Below are 17,415 nucleotides of genomic sequence, written 5' to 3' on the forward strand. Positions count from 1 at the left end.
AAATAAAATAATACATTTCTGGTCATTTTGTCGAATATACTAGTACATTAAAAAAACTGGAATATTATGGAATATAATTTCATTTAAAGCAGTAAAATTTTTGAATTAAATCAACCATGTTCTATATCCATTACAGGCGATGTGAAATATTTCAAGTCTTCCTCTTTTCTTTATTTTTTTTGTTATGTGTGATATTATCAGTGTTGGGAAGGTTACTTTAAAAATGTATTCCACTACAGATTACAGAATACATGCCCCAAAATGTATTTTGTAAGGTATTCCGTTACGTTATTCAATGAGAGTAATGTATTCTGAATACTTTGGATTACTTAATATATTATCATGCTTTTTACAACTACACTAATGTACTATTGCTGTGTGATTTATTGCTTTTACTGAAGGTTATTCGTCATAGCAATGCCAACTAGATTTTTAAATCTTAATATAAAATGAGTAACAGGGTTGATATTAGGTAAGGCTGCACTTTTTTCAGTGATCCCATATAGAAAACTATCCGGCGCGTATATAAAACAGGTCTGCAGTGTTGGGGAGTAACGGAATACATTTACCGCAGTTACATATTTAAAATACAAAATACGAGTAACTGTATTCCGTTACAGTTACCGTTTAAAAAGGTGGTATTCAGAATACAGTTACTTTGTTGAAATAAAGGGATTACACGGCGGTACTTTCCTGTTTCATATGTTAGGCTATGCTCTCTCTATTTTTGGTAATTCCATGCCGGTGTAAACCCAAACAAAACACGCATTAAGAGGCTCAAATGCCTGTGTCTCAATCTCACATCTCATAATGACGTGAAGAAATATTTTTTAAAATGATTTAATATGAAGGCAATAGGCAGAGTCTTACAGGCATCGCCCTAAAGAATGTAGCCTCCTGGGCAGCTAGTCCGTGCTGCAGGGAGAATGGACTGCCGTACCCGTTATGTGTCTGTGAGCGAGGGAGGGAGAAAAAGGAGAGTGGAAAAGTACAAGTTGTCATCGAGCAGAAACGGGAGCTGGAAGCATGTAAATATAATAATAACCCCTGCAGCCAAGAAGAGTGCCTGACGAGCCCAGTTGTAAGTACGCTATTAAGACGACTGTACACCGTGTTCGTGTTTTCCTCTGAAACAACAAGTTCCGCTGGAGCCTTTCAACGCCTCTCTCTGTCTCTGCTAGCAAAGTTGACCCAGACAACGAAGTAAAGCTAGTTTTCGGCTACGAGCCCGACACGGAACCGGATGTATTAGCCAGAGGTCCCTTTACGGTTTTACACCTCTACGGTGCCTTAATCATCAAAATTATCGCAAAAAATGATTTAAAATATTTCACAATGTAGAGTGTATATGAGAAGAACTAGTATTTTTGACCATTTAACCCTTACCTGTCACTGAGAAACCCAAAAACTGGGGCTCCAACCATAACACCAATAAAGAAAATGGTTGCAGTTGCCTTGTTCATACCTTTTCTGCTGCACACGAGATCCCACTGCAAATAATCGTTAAAATATTACAATATGTGATTTTACAGTTGCGTCTTCTGGAAAATAAACAATAATTAAATGAATGATGCCTGGGGAAATTACATTTAGCTAGTTGGATTATTTTCTGTAGATAATAAAATGGATAGAAAATTATATCCTTAATGTTAGCAAAAGAAAATTTGTTCTTTAAAAAAAAAAATCCAAATGACTGTGTAAAATGTCTCTGTTCAACATAACTAATTCTCACTTACCTCTGTTGCCAAAGTAGACTTGAAAGTGCTTTTGTCATATACCCATCCATTTTGACACTGAACAGTAAATGAGCCTTTGCTGCTGTTTGAACCTAACAGATATTCATATTGGGGCTCTGAAAACATCTGACAGGAGCTTGGAGTCCCATCCCGCTCTGCTGGAATACCAACGGCTAATTTCTGATCTAAAGTTAAATTTCCAAAGACAGCTCCAGTATCCAAAGCATCGATGTTGCAGTGATGCGAAGGAACAGCTGCCATGAAATTATTCAGCAGAAAGTGACATGGCAAAGTAATTCGAGACAGGATCTGAATCAAGACTAGAGCAATTTGGAATTTTCCAAATCCATTAATTTCTGCAAGAATGCTGTCAAATTTCATTTTGCTGTGCTTCCTGTATCTCCGGGAGGACAAATGCTCTAAAAGTCAAGTGAAGTAGAGTATCACTCACTATAAAAGACACATTCACCAGCACAATGTTAATAATTAAAATGAATACCAAAAACATGTATTAATAATGTAACTTAACTGTACCCAGTACGATACAGTTACTCAGTCAAACACTGGCTTTGCTTTGATCAGTTGTAAGGCTGATATGTTTATTCAAATGCTATAATAGTCAGGATTTATAATTGAAAATTAGCACTCACAGTAGAGAAAGCAAGAATGTGATCTAAAATTGATCTCAGTTCTCAAGAAAGCACTCTTATCCCACAATGCAGCTGCAGTGCAATATGCAAAGGAATCAGATGGTTTTGTAATGTTTTATTTTACAATGGTAGTAAGTTCTAAGATATCAGCTCTGGCAGGGCTTAAATTTTATAACAAACACATCACACCCACAGGCAACTTAATATTTTAGCACCATATTATGTACACAGCCCAAAGAAATATACAGTCACACAGGATTTCTTCATGTAGCAACTGCACCAAGATAAAACCAGCCACAAAAATGAGATCAACTATAGGAAGATTAAACCGATCTGCTACAATCTGCACAATAAAAACTTGGATGAGAACATAACAAATAAAAACATCTCTGAAAATTTGGCAGCCAAAAGCAAGAGCTCCCTTTACAGCAGAACCAACCTAATTACAACATTTTTCAATACAACAGCTGAAGACCATTGCCACACACCTGCTGCTGATCAGGCTCGTCGGGGGAGCTATTTAAGGAAGACACGGCATGGGAGTCAGGGGAACGCATGGGGATTGTTTGTGTGAATAGTTACTGCACTGTAAATAAATGCACTGTTCACCACATGGAGTCCAGCATTTAGGTCCTCCTTTCCCCACATCCCCACGGTCTGCCAGCGCTAACCGTGACACCAAGTGACACATAAGACTTCAGTGTTTGTGTTTTAATGGAGACAAGAAACAAAGAGTATGCTGAGTAGCACAAAAATGAACCATAAGTGAGTGTGACGCATTTCTAGGAAAACATTTTTTTTTCCTCTACATACCACCGAAGTGGATTTTAAAAGAGGGTTCAATAAAATTATTGTATTAACTGCTTAGAAATTACTGACAGTTTTATATTCTGTAAAGAATTTTCAGTATCCAAGTAATTTATATTACAGTAGTTTGTCCAATTTGTTTGATCCTCCCAAAATGGGGACTACATATAAAAATGTCGGTAACCCCTTTTCCTGCTGCCCCATATTTTTTTAATTATTATTATTATTTTTTTTAGAAAGAAGAGGCTTTCTCCTGGCAACCCTTCAAAAACATTTAACATGATAACTTCACAGGGCTGCATAGCTTTGTGTTAAAACTCTTTTTTCCCCACCTGACAGTATAAATGGAGAAACTGTCACATGATTGTATAAATAAACAAAAAATAAGCACAAAAAAGATACTGTGATACCTGACTTGCTTTCCAACAGAGTTTAAGATCTTAATATGTTTTTTTACTTCTAATAATAAACACTGTTTTCTTAAAGATTAACCGAATGATGCGTTATCCCTTTTTACTTTACTTCAGCAAACCACACTTTCAAAACTAGATTGAATTCCATTTACGGTCATCCCCTCAAAGAGAACAGCAGTCTTACATAACCGGTTTACCATTCTGCTGAGATTATTATTATATTAACCCTAATTAAAGGTACATTATGATGAGCAAATCACCATAAATGTATAGGTATTTTAAAACACTATGTAGTATATATCTGCTCGAATCTGAATATAAGAGTCTGTTACTATTATTGCAGTTAGTTTCTTTCAAGTGGTGAATTATTTTAATTATATAATTAATCAAAACCAAACACAGATACTAAATTCAAAGCTTGTTTCAAATGAATCTAAAAATATTTTGAAGCTTCTCAATTGACATGTTCATTATGTCACCTCACTGCCCCTGCATCAACTGAACTGTGTAGGTGGCACATGGGGATGGGTTAGGAACACCTCTTCTTCTCCCTCTTTAAATACAGCTGCATACATGAATGACCAAGGCTACATATGAGCAGTTAGTGGGATAACACTCAGGATCATTTTTTTTAACAGACAGGATGTGAAGATGCCTGTGCTGGATATCAAGTGCAAAGATGTATAATGTAAGTACCTGATGTTTGGAAAATTATTTTCTTTTAGGGTCTCTTACAGATGTTTAACTCTTTCTGATTTGATTTCATTAATTTCATTTTTAGCTTTGACTTTAATTAACATCTCTATTGATAACAATACAAAAAGTGTAATTTATTATCATGTCATGAAGTGTTTTACCCTTTGCTTGAATTTCTGTGCTTTTCTGCACCAGAAACTGCTCGAGAAACCTGGTTTCCTAAATTCAGTGGCATGAGTTTAAAATATATATGTGACTTAATAAATATATATTTTCACGTTGATTTTGATTTTTGTGGGTTCTGTGGGTTTGTTCTGCCATGAGGCCACTGAAATGCGCAATAAAACTTTGTGTGCAGAGACTGCTGAAAATGTGTCCACATGTTTCTTATGGTTGAGCTTAAACTGTCTAATTATGTAAGAACATGGAAACATCTAATCCGCTAGAGCTCAGTTCTCATTTGGGTTGCCCTTCAGAACAAGAGTTCACTCCTTTGTCAAGGATGCTGACTCTCTGTTTCCATGGCAATAAGTCAACAGACTGAGGTTACTGCCATACTTGGAAAAAGAAACCCCTGCTGCAGCACAGTCAGATTTGCTGGTGGTAGAGTGGAACCAAGGGTGAAGATAAGCCGGTGGCATGCGACAGTGTTTGTACAAAACGTGGCTAGTGTGCAAGAGGTCTTTCAGTTTTAGTAATCCCACAGCTGCATATGTGGTCAGAGGATTACATCCACTCATTATGAGCATGAATGTTGTAATAATTTGGGGCTTTTAATGATTTCTTTGAATTGTTCTAGCTCGATATTTGACCAGTCGTATTTGCAGAGCCAGCTTTCAATCATGGACAAGAAAGGGAGTTTAAAGTGGGAAAGCCATTGCAGACCCTAATGTTATAGCTTTATCATTCCAAGGCTCCAGTTTTCATGTAAGTTGATTTAAGGTGAAGTTGAAGAAATTGCAAGTATTTATTCTTCATTGTTTCATCCACTTTATGCAATGCACCATTACCACAGGCAGCAAAACAGTCCCAGAGCTTGATGATACCACCACCATGCCTGAAAGCTCGTACAGTGTTCTTAGGTTTGAAAGCCTCACCTTTACTCCTCCAATTATTCCTCCTGTCAGTGTGAACAAATAGCTCAATCTTTGTCTCATTGGATCATAAAGCTTTTATCCAGAAGGCCTCTGGCTCATCCAGGTGGGCTGCTAAAATAAATCTCAGTTGAGATTGAAGGTGTTGATTTTGGGACAGGTTGTGTTTCTTGGTTGGCACACTCTCAGTCCATGGCGATGTAAAACATGTGAACAGTGACACTGGTGTTCCAGCAGTTTCCAGTTCATGGCACACTTGAGTCTTGATTGTTGCTAGGTTTTTCCTGAACATCCGAATCAATTCCCTCTCATCTGATGGTGACAGTTAGGGTCCTCTTAGAGAAGCTGGCAAAGTGTAGACACATCTGAATAATTGGTACTAATGTACAACTGTTTGAAGTAGCTAAAATCCCTTCTTAGACCTTCACTGAATTCCTGCTTGCAGCTTTTATGCTGGCAAAGAGAAACTACAAGTTGTCATCAATCTTGATGACTGCTGAGAATTTAGGAGGCCATGGTCATGTCAAGGTTAAAAGCAGATTTAAATGAGTATATGTTTATATTTGAGCCTGTATGAATTGGAGAAAAAACAAAATAAATTCAAGCTTGTGCACCCAATTTTGTGTTTTTTAAATAATTGCTTTAAACTTACAAAGTAAGTAAGTTTAAAGTTTAAGTAAGTTTAAAGCAATGATTAGTGTATGTGTACTGTATCTGAGAACTAAACTAAACTCTGATAGAACCAATTGTGGATGGATGGATGGTGCAGGTCCATCCATCTGTCTGTCCATTTTCTGCTGAGTCATGGAGGCGGCTGTTTAAACAGAGATACCCAGACCTCCCTTCTCCAGAGTCACCTCCCTTAGCTCATCGAGTCGGTCACAGAGGTGTTCCCAAGCCATTTGAGAAACATAATTTCCAGCATGTTTTGGGGCCTCCTCCAGAATTTCCATTTGTACTTACTAGCAACCACAAGCAATAAAATGTTATAGTAAACAGAAGAAACGATAAAGGTCCCCCCTAACACGTACAAATGCCCAAGAAAAAGTAATAATTAATGACAGTAGTGAATCATCAATTTTCAGCTTGTATTGTCTTTATAGCAGAGGGTGTACCTAAAATATGTCTAAAGCAATTCAAAGCTAATCAACTGAAAAATCAAGAGATATGATCTTTGTCACATCACTGTAAAAATGAGCTAAAGTTTAAACACTGTATACAAACACAATTCAAACACAGCTGCGGGTTAATGTCATTGTCATTATCATATCAGGTAATAGACTTACCTGGCCTCTTAGCCAGCTCCAAAAGACTTTGAGTCGGACATTTAATATCTTTTGATACTGATGTTTTTTTTTAGTTATGACTTGATCATTTCTACACAGCTGCTATCAAACCAAAATATACATTTATTTAAAATCAAAAGTGTAGAGTAGTATTTGAAAAACAAACAAGCAAAGAACCCACAAAACCAAAAAAGATGAAAGAGTTAATTCTTTTTGGAGACTATATAATTTTTTCTCTGGTGTCATCCTCAGGTCATTATGGTAATATTAACTGACTGATGTAAGATTTACTGACCTTATCCTCCTGGGAGAACCTTCTCTTGTACTAAGCAAGACATTTATCTCCTCTAACACCATATTTTAATAGAGGCAAAAACTCTGGTTTTCCCAGTCCACTTAAATGTACATAAACAAAGTGGTACTCTATAGAAAGAGCGTGTTTCCAAGACCTATTAGGAGGTGTATGTGTTTGGTTGCTTTTTAGAAAATATGGCTTCAACAAAACATGTCTTTGGTTTTCATATAAACTCTTCCTGTGTATAAGAGAAAGTTGGGTTCCTTATAGTGACATATATGGTAACGAGATTATTATAGATGAACCTGGGTGTTTTTTGTTTGTTTGTTTGTTTTAGATGAACACTCCACTTACTGTATGCATAGTGTACAGCGTGGGACTACACAGTGTGAAGTTTCTACAGCTCGTACTGACTTTAATTTGGATGTTGAGTCACAGTGTTAGAGTGCCACCTCTTGGTGAATGTCAGGAAATGTTTTAATTTACAATAAAAGATTTATATTGTCAGTAAAAAACTATTTTTAGTGCTCCCTCCTGCTCTACAAACAGCTCTCCCCCTGTCTGAGCCCTGCTCTGACTGTCTTTTACAGCTGTTTTGAAAAGGACAGATTTTTCTTCATAGTCATTTTCTCAGTTGTGATATAACAACTGATTACCAAAAAACAAGCTAAGAAACAAACAAAAAAAGCATGTGACAAAATAAACAATGTCTTTGAAGGAAGGGAAGGAGGACTGGTGTCTTGGATTTAGTTCTTACATGGAGAGGCTGACAGAGATTTCGGTTGTTGTGACAGATGACGGCAGCGGAGGGAAAAGAAATCTCTGTATAAACACAAGTTCGGAAAACAGCCACCAATTGTTTTGCTTATGCTCTTGGATGTGAATGCTGTTTCCCTCATGATAATACATACCATTCCATTTACAGCAATGGCAGCCCTGTTGAAACTGCCAAAGCAGAGCTGCACTTCCTATTGGGGATAGGAATAATTTAGGAAATAACATGGTAACCACTAATGTCACAAAGGTCACTGAATGCTAAAAATCTCCTGAGCTGAACAGAAAACATGAATTGTAGCCAAGGGTGGACCTTCAGGGGCATGCTATATAGTTATATGTGTGCTGAAATAGTTTGTTATATTGAGATATATATACCTAAAGGGAAAAGATTAATTAGCCTTAAGTTGTTTGTCCTTGTCTTAATGAAGGTATTGCTGGTGAAACCCGGGATATTGTGAAACACTACTAGAGATGGAACCAGAAACGGAAGACCAAGAGCAGAGTGGTAACTTGGCCCCCTGGTCAGGTTCAGATGGGTCCCAGGAGATTTATGTGTCTGGGTCTGTGGTAGAGTCCCACAATGAAGATGAAGTCAGCGAAGCAGAGTACCCGTTAGAGCCAGAAAGTACTTATATCTCCAAGTATGACCCTGACTCCCCAGAACACCTTCAAGAATGGGAATCTGCAGGTGAGCAACAGTCCCCGCCTGAACTTAGTGGAAGTGAAGAAGAAGTATCATATCAGGAAGAGGATGACATCTACCTTAGTGAGTCGAGAGAGTCTCCTCACATCCAAACCTCACAAACATCCCTGCATCCAGAGTGCACAGACTCAGAGGATCATGCTGGCAAGATATCACGGCCACATTCCCAGTCTTCTTTCTCCTCTCTTGGCTGTGCTGCTGATATGACCATGGCCTTGACCCTGACCACAGGACAGCCCACGGGAGCCAGTAATAGAAAAGGCCCAGAGACTGGAAACAGCAAGCTTGAATCTTCAGAGGAAGGAGGGAGCAGTGAAGCACCTCCTGCTTCTGTCTCCTTTGGAATTTCAGATGAGGGTGCTGAGCAGGCAGAGAAGTGGAACTCGGAGTCTGACACAGATCTGTGCAGACCAGACAGGCAGAGGGCAAAGTACACACGTAAGTATCGATCTTCTACCCTCCTTTTATGTGTCAGTCAAGGTAGTACTGCAAACTGCACAGCAGCAGAAAGGTTGTTTTTTTTCTAAGATTTAAAATGATTTAATAAGATTTGTGAACAGTTAAGATATTATTTAGTTACTTTAAATTCAGCCAGCTGAGGCACACATTACAGTCAGTGAATAAAGTTTTTAAAAAGTTACCTTTGGCTGTATTTACTGTAGCTGGTATGTGAATCAAAAGACCTAACTTAATTGATAAATAACTTTGACAAAGCACAATGGGTGCTGCTGTTTTTTCATGCTGTAACACAGGGTCTATTTGAAGTGGACTTACTGGGAGAATACCCATGGCTTTATTAGTCAGAGCAGGATAAGAATAAAATATGACCATATGATGAGGCTGGCAGAAACAAATTTGACAGACACCAGCATGTGTCACCCTGGCCTGTCACCCGATCCCTTTTCCGATCGTAAGCCTTGACTGCAGTGGAAAATGAGCTCCTCACTTTTCTTGCCTTATGGATGCCCCCTAAGTTAGCTGTAAGTAAATATGATGCTTTTATTAGTGTGCTTGCTTCAGCAGGGGGATCTGAAATTGTGTCTTACCTGTCATGCTTCCATTAGTTGCTTATACTAATGGCATTATCAGTCCCATAGCTTTTTTTTTTTTTACTTTACTGAAAATTGACCAATTGAGTACAGTGTAAACAAAAAACATTACAATCCACATTTTCCTATGTTTTATGGTTCAGCTTCTTCTTGTTTTAATCTCTCTCCTTCCTCCTCCTCCTTCTCCTCTCACCCTCGTTCTCTTTCTGTCCCTCCCTTCATTTTTTTCTTTGTCTCAGGGCTCAGTCGCAGCGAGAGCCAGTCAGAAAGGCATGTCAAGGAGACCAAGTCTAAATGCAAGAGAATTGCTCGGCTTCTAACCGATGCGCCAAACCCCCAAAATAAGGGAGCCCTGCTGTTCAAAAAACGCCGGCAGAGAGTCAAGAAGTTTACGCTTGTGAGTTACGGAACTGGTGACAACAAGGTTGACAGTGAAGACCAAATAGAGGAGGGGGCTGAAGAAGTTAGATCAGCCGGGTATAACTTTGTGGCCACCAGTGATTCAGAGTTAGAGGAGCAGTATTCTCTTTATCAGCAGCAGCACAATTTGAGTCTGAATTGGGGAAGTGTTCAAGAAATGGATGCTCTACCAGAGACAAAAGGGAAGGGAGTTTTGATGTTTGCTCAGCGGCGCAAACGAATAGATGAAATTGTTACCGAGCATGAAAAACTGAGGAGTGAAGGATTACCTGTGGAAGTATTAACAGAACCTGCCTGTGAACAAGCACAGCAAATTTACGACACTGAGGAAATGTACGCGCATGCTGATCAGGCAGATCAGAGTTATATGAATGCAAATCTCAAGCAGCATGGAGAATACCAAGAAGATTTCCAGGACATGAACCATCTGTCCAATGTACCAAAACCCTTGGTACCAAACAGAACTGCAAGGCCTTTTCTAGGATTTCAAGATAGCCCAAGTTCTACCCCCATACCTGGGAGTGTTGTTCCAGTTACAAAGAAACACGAAACAAGATTTAAAGTACCTGTGCCTATTAACACTAACCCACAGGTTTGGTCTCCAACTGGAGACATAATAGCCTCAAGAGATGAGCGAATATCTGTGCCAGCCATCAAAACTGGCATCCTACCAGAATCAAAACAGAAAGCCACTAATAAACAGTCATCTGTGCGGGCACAATATTCAGATCTTCACACTCAAAACAAAGGGGAAAGGAGGTCTTATATTGATTCGGAGGAGGACTGTTTTAGTCTAGGTGCTGAAGCTTGTAATTTCATGCAACCCAGAACAATAAAACTCAAGAATCCCCCTCCAGTAGCCCCAAAACCCACCCTCAACCCAAACTGTCCACCATGGATGAGAAGGAGCCCCTCCAGCGAGCCCAATATTCCGCCAAGAAGTCCGGTTTCACAACCTTCGCACAGTCCCGTGGGTCCTCATAGTCAGAATTACTTACAGCAACAAGACTGGGCTCAGCTTCAACAGATGGCCAACCGCTGGGCACCAGATCAAACTCAGGCAACACTTCAAACACCTACTAATGCCTGGGCTCCGGACAGCTCTTCTCAGCTTCATCTGCAGCCAACCACAAATAGCTGGAGTCAACAGCAGCAACGATCCCCTGTGAGTATGCAGGCCCACAGTCCTACTTACAGACCACAGTATCCAACTTCACGCTCAAAGAACAAGGCAGACAGCACTTCACACTCAATTGCCTCTTGCCCACCACAAGCAGGGAAGTCATATATCCACTTGTCAAAAGCACCACAGTTTTCTCCAAAGGGTCGGATCTCAGACAGAGGTACCAGTTGGGCTGGTGATGGCCCAGCTATGACTGGAAAAGGTGCAGAATTGTTTGCCAAAAGACAGTCCCGTATGGAGAAGTTCATTGTTGATGCTGAAACAGTGCAAGCAAACAAAATCAGATCCCCCTCCCTGACCTCATCCCTCCCGAACTCTTGGAGGTATTCATCGAATATTCGAGCCCCACCTCCATTATCCTACAATCCCCTTCTTTCTCCTTTCTATGCTGCAGCCAAACAACCCCCTTCCACAAGCCCAAAAGTCAATGTCAAGACCAAAGAGAAATCTAAATCAGCCCCCAAGCAACTCAACTCTTTAGATATAATGAAACATCAGCCTTATCAGTTGAACTCATCACTGTTCAAATATAATGTGGTGCCTGGAACCAAAAGCCCCACCCCCAGCCCCACCCCCAGTCCCAAACCAGCCCCAGTGTCAAAGTTCGAGGTTACCAAAAACCTTAAACTTAGGGTTGCCTCTGCCACTTCTCCTTATAATGCCTCTGAGCTTGCTGTTGAAAGCAAGGCAGAAGTCCCAACTAAGTCACCTGGATCGGTAAGTTCCCAAAGTTCTTCTGCCCAAAACACAAGATTGGCTGAGCCTCTTGCAATTGACAAGCACGTGGATAAAAAGCACACTGCAGCACCTGCAGCCCATCGCTTAACCAAAAAGCCAGCACACAGCGCCAGACCTGCAAGCACATCTTCCCAGCAGCCATCTGCTGCTGACAGCATAGCTTCAGCTTTCTCTCCTGCATCTCTTATTGCTAGAGGCGCACGTCAATTGGCTCCTTGGCCAAAGTTTTCTGCTAAGAAGCCAGTGGTGACAAGCAAACACTGGAAACCTGTAGCCATGCTACATTAATTCTTGTACTGTATATGGTCTTGTTTTGGTATAGTCAACACTGAGACAGTAATTACATAGTTATCTGCAACTTGGCAGCCTCTAATGTGTCTTAACAGGTGGAAATATAGAGTCCTTTGCACTAAACGTAGGCCTCAACTGGAATAATTTGCAGCTATAGAGATCTGTTTAGCTGGCAATGTAAGGAAACAACTTAAGGTACAGTTAAGCTCTTTTAAATCTGTGACAGATAAATTCAACATAAAGTACAACAAATAAACACATTAGCACATAACATAATGTCCCTGACAATTGGAGAAAAAGGGAAAAGCAAAACAAAATAATGTAGATTCTTGTGATGTGCAATAATGTGTGCAGAGAGTCCTGTTCTGCTACAATATCTTATTTTGGGTTTTTTTGGTTTTTTTAAGAAAATAGATCACCTGCAAATTTGCATGCTGAGATAGGAACCCATGAAACCCCAGACAATACAAAACAAACACATAATGTTTATTCTCTCTCTCTCTCTCTCTCACTCTCTCTCTCTCTCTCTCTCTCTCTCTCTCTCTCTCTCTCTCTCTCTCTCTCTCTCTCTCTCGCTATATATATATATATATATATATATATATAGATAGATAGATAGATAGATAGATAGAGAGATAGATAGATATTTACCCCTATCAAATTAGATTGTTTAATCTTTTATTCAAGTTAATGATAACTGATTTTTACAACTTATACTTATAATACTCATGTTTGGGGAAACAATTTGCATTTGCTTCAGCCTCATTCCAGACTTTGATGGCATTAGAGCAGCAAAAAGCATTCATTTTGGTTGTGACCTGATGACTAAAATATTCTAAAAATGTTTTTTATGTGGGTATTTTTCAACATGGCCAGTTATTCAACTGTCAGAAATTTCATCAGAAATTCTATATCCTCATCCTTGATGGAAAAAATGAGCAAAATATCATAGAAATTTGAATGTTCTGCTACGGTTTCACGAAAACATCTACTGCAAATCTTTATCCCCTCATCTTTCTGACATGTCAGTGTTTGCACTTCTTGTACTCGGCACTATCATGCTATTAAATTTCTCTTTCCTCCTACTTGTGTACTTCATATGTGTGTTGTGAACAATTTCCCTATTTCCTTTCTCCTTTGTCTTTCTCACTGCCTCACACTTTTGCACATAAGTGGCTCAATCTTGTTGCACTTTTAGCAATTACGACCTAATCTTTCAAACTTAACTGTATTTGTGTGTTACAGCTTTTCGATCTTAATCTCTGAATGTTGAAAGTCTGGAACTATAATCTCAGCCCCCCCAAAAGCAGAATTTGATTTTGCTATTCTAAACATTCATGGACAGCAAGTCATTAGCTTCCGTCATGATAAATAATATATTATCTGTATACAGCAAAGAGGCATTTTTACAATTCCACTATTCATTCAATTATATACATTTGTCCTCTTGGCCAAGTCTCACTTGGAAAAGAGATTTTAATCTCAATGAGACTTTTACCTGGATAAATAAAAGATCATGAAAAACAAACACAACCTTCTAACATACAATGTCTTATTAATTCAAATATCGTCATATTAATAACACTAATCTAACACACGTAGGCAGTGATAATAGTGTTAGCACATGATAATAGTATTAAAGTATATAAAGTAAGTAGTTTATTAAAGTATGAACTTAAAATATAGTGCTATTGCAGATTTTGAAAGATCTTTGCTATACAGGGTTCAAAATCAAACATATTTTAGTAGCAGCTGTTCTTTTAAATACTGAAAAATATTGATGTTTTAAAGTGCTTCCAAGCTCATCCCAATTCTGTGGACCTCTACAGGTCACATGTAAAATTGCACATTTAAGTTTACATTTCTTTCTCTTAAGAATTGTCTTTTTCCTTGTCCTGTGTGTGTGAGAGGGAAAGTGTATTTGGATAAGCTCACAAACTTGCTAAATACTATAGTATGCAGATTACAGGCAATATGAAAAATGCTACATTCAGTTGACTTCAGGAGTTTGTGACAATGAAAAAGAGAGTTAGAGAGTTATCCAGTCACACAGTTTACAGCATGACTCTGTCTACCTTTAATCTGATGAGAGCTATATAGAAGCTTGTTTCTGCCACTGAAAAAAGCAAAAACAAAATAGTTTTACTTTTTTTTTCAAAAAAACATTTATAGTCCCAATTACAGGTTATCATCTCAAAATTTTGATTTTATAACTTAAAATTTCAAGTTATTTTCTCAGTTTCAAGTTGTTGGTTTTTTTCCAGAAAAGTTATTAAATTAAAATTTTGACATACTTACGTGTAGCTAAATGTTTTGTTTGTTTTTATTGCATTAAAAACCCTATTAGAGTGCCTTTAGAAATAGACCCATAACATAAATACTTGTTCAAACTAAAAAAAATAATAAAAAAAATAAAATAAGTAATTTAAAAAAATTGTAATTCTTATGCAAATTCTAGAGGCAGAGGAAATAGTTCCAGTAGTTCCAAGTTTTTTCCCCTGTCTTTTCAATGGCATTAACACTGTACTTGTTTCAAGGTGCTTGAACCAGCAGCAGGTAAGTTCGGAAATCTTCTTCATTTAGTCTGAATAATTCCTAAAATTCAGATATATATGACTTTTACACAAGTGAAATTGTCCATTTGCTACTAATATTGATATTAACCATGTCCATTTGTTTTCACTAAAACATTTTAACAGGATTCATAGAAAAAACAAATAAAACCTCAAAATATTCTACAAATCTGAAATTGCTTTGTAATGTGGAATCTGCACTTTTTAAAAGACAATATAAGGCATATTTAATCAATCAAAAAAAGACGGAAAAACGGGGGGGACCTCAAAACATTAACACTACTTCTGCCCTTGCTCTGTGGAAGTGTAAAAAGGAAAATGTAATAAAATGACCAAAAAATGACATAAAAAAACTATCAAAGAACAGACAGTCAAGATGGATTTGGTAAAGTAATAAAGTATCCTTACGTTAATTTATTTCACAGAGCTAAAGACATAAACATGAACAAGATTTCAAATGCATCAATGTATTCCTTCTTCTGTGTGCAGAGACACAAGTATACCAGCAGAGCAATTATAGCTACACTTACCACAGGTGTGCAACATCAAATACATGCATTGGTTTCTTTAGCTTCTGCAGGCAATATTGAGTAAACCATTTCTGTTGAGGCATCACCCACGAAGTACAAAGTGCTCTCGTGGGCTGTTAAAACACTTTTCTAAGCAAGGACAGATGCAAGAAATAAAAAGTTTAAAAAGACTCAGAACAGAACAGCTAGAGTGAAGCCACAACAATATCAAATATACAACAATGCTTGACAAGAAAGACAGCATTATAGGTCAACTCAAGTCAATCACAAAAACAGGGTTCCTAATTTCGAGCAAAGGTAATGACTTAAGAAATATCAGAGGTCTAAGTCCTTATTTAGACTTTTATACCAGGGTAACTGGTGCAACTCAATCCTACATGCTGTTCTTTATTTGAGGCATTTGATAGTATTCCCACCCCTAGCATCGAAACTAATAGTTTCAATACCTGACACTCTTAGGGCTCAAACATTCACATAATGGTAATGTTTTGTCATAGGACAATTCAAGGATAATCTTTATTCAGTAAGTCTTTTTTTATTTTAGAGAAGAGTAACACACATTTTATTACACTTAAAATATGAATACACTTCAAAAGCATTAGCTCTCCAGGTTTCAGAGAAGCCAGATGGTGGCAGCAGAGTCTGCAATGCTGCTGTCACTCCAGCCAACAAGTTTGTGCTTTTCTTTTAGGGATTTGGTAGAAGTCGTTCGCTGAGCCTGCCTCAGAGACTGAGTTCAATGCCTTCTCCTGGACATCTGTCACCAGTGAGCACACCCGGGGTACTGCCAATACAGAGGCAAACATCATTCCAAGAAAAAGTCCACAAACCACTTACACCATGGGAGGCAGCATCAAGAAGCCCTATTGGCTCTGTGGATGAAGCCTTTTTGTTTCTCCCCTCATCTGCAGCTACTAATGCCAAAGCTGCAAAGCACCGGGGATCTCTGCCAGAGCCTCCAGAAGAATGGAAACGCAGGGTATCTCTTGATCCTGCACCTGTCAGTAAGAGTCATTATCATCATGAGGCCCCAGCTTTTCACATTCTTACCAAGAGCAGGACATTCTCACCTGAGAAACCAGCCTTCTATGGGCCTCCCTTCAGACCTGCCCAGCCTCTTAGGGCCAGTATTGGGCAAATGGCACAAGGCTTCAGTCCAACAAAGTGCTCTCCTGTGTACAGTGCATTTCAGCGAAGTTAATAGATGAAGTCAGACATCAGAGAAAGAGAAATAATAAATGATATTAACATTGTAAGGCACAGATTTTCCTTCAGAGTATAGAAAACATGAAATGCAGAGAATTGTTATTTGTCACTAGGAGATGGAGTACTGTATGTCGAAAAATGAGGGTAAGGCTTTGGCACAGTTTAAGCCATTTGTTATGTTGGTTTTGCATTTATGACGGGATGGATAATTATGTTGATTGCATGAAAAAATAATTTGGTTTAAAGCAAGAACATACTGTGACGATTGTGTGAGATATGAGCTCAGCTTTCATGGGAAATGTTGCTATTGTGCCACCAGAGTGTCATCCAAACAGTATTATATCACTCATCCTATAATAATCAGATTTTTTCTCAGTAGTAATGCAGTGGCGATTACACAAGTAACCATTTCCAATAATCTCATTCACTTTATTGACTTTTGTGTTTTTCAGACATCATATGGTTCCTATTTTATCTTTTGCAATGCATTGCCAGAAAAGTTGTAAGCTTACAATCAGTGTGTGTGCCTTAAGGAAAGTGTTATTTAAAGTGACAAACTGTGTGTTGGCTTATTTGCTTTTATTTTGTTGATCTTTTAATAGGAATGAATCCTGCATGAATAAATGCAAAGTTTCCCACCTTTGATCAGACACTGTGTGGTGTTTAAGTGTTAACAGAAGCAGATGCTGTCCTTGAGTGCCAGAGTTTCCACGTGACGCGTGCAAATTTAAAGTTGGGCTCTTACCGTGTACAATATCACTGTTTTCACTTTTGAAACACAAGAAATAAAACAGATTAAAACACACTTTTAGTGTTGTTATTTGAATTTAATTTGTTTCTCAGAAGTTCCTGATATCAATCTTTTATTGTAAAATTTGACTCTTGAAGAGTAGATATAGTCTTTTTCATTTCTCTGTTTTGCCTTTTTAAATTCAGATTATAGGATAATATCACATGCAGCTGATGCC

General features: G+C 38.3%; 2 protein-coding genes across 4 annotated transcripts in view; one reads left to right on the forward strand and one right to left on the reverse strand.

The window, feature by feature from the left end:
- Positions 1-2,133, reverse strand: part of LOC309708908 (solute carrier family 22 member 7-like) — a 15,907-nt gene extending 13,774 nt beyond the window's left edge. Inside the window, exons 1-2 of the mRNA XM_082537259.1 lie at positions 1,737-2,133; positions 1,387-1,490 (exon numbers count right to left, since the gene is read on the reverse strand). Of these exons, the coding sequence (XP_082393385.1) occupies positions 1,387-1,490; positions 1,737-2,117 (485 nt within the window). The 5' untranslated portion in view covers positions 2,118-2,133. The remainder of the gene's footprint in view (positions 1-1,386; positions 1,491-1,736) is intronic.
- The window catches only part of synpo2b (synaptopodin 2b), a 27,267-nt gene extending 10,175 nt beyond the window's left edge, over positions 1-17,092 (forward strand). The window contains exons 1-5 of one of the 3 annotated variants that reach the window (XM_082536790.1): positions 3,121-3,151; positions 4,245-4,294; positions 8,183-8,895; positions 9,746-11,826; positions 15,933-17,092. In XM_082536790.1, the coding sequence (XP_082392916.1) occupies positions 8,226-8,895; positions 9,746-11,826; positions 15,933-16,442 (3,261 nt within the window). In that variant the 5' untranslated portion in view covers positions 3,121-3,151; positions 4,245-4,294; positions 8,183-8,225 and the 3' untranslated portion in view covers positions 16,443-17,092. Of the gene's footprint in view, positions 1-1,062; positions 1,082-3,120; positions 3,152-4,244; positions 4,295-8,182; positions 8,896-9,745; positions 11,827-15,932 lie in introns of those variants that run through there. The other 2 variants (XM_082536792.1, XM_082536791.1) reach the window with 2 other exon arrangements.
- The last annotated feature ends 323 nt before the right edge of the window (positions 17,093-17,415 follow it).

The sequence above is a fragment of the Aulonocara stuartgranti genome, assembly GCF_965226115.1.
Source record: "Aulonocara stuartgranti genome assembly, chromosome: 6".
Taxonomy (NCBI): domain Eukaryota; kingdom Metazoa; phylum Chordata; class Actinopteri; order Cichliformes; family Cichlidae; genus Aulonocara; species Aulonocara stuartgranti.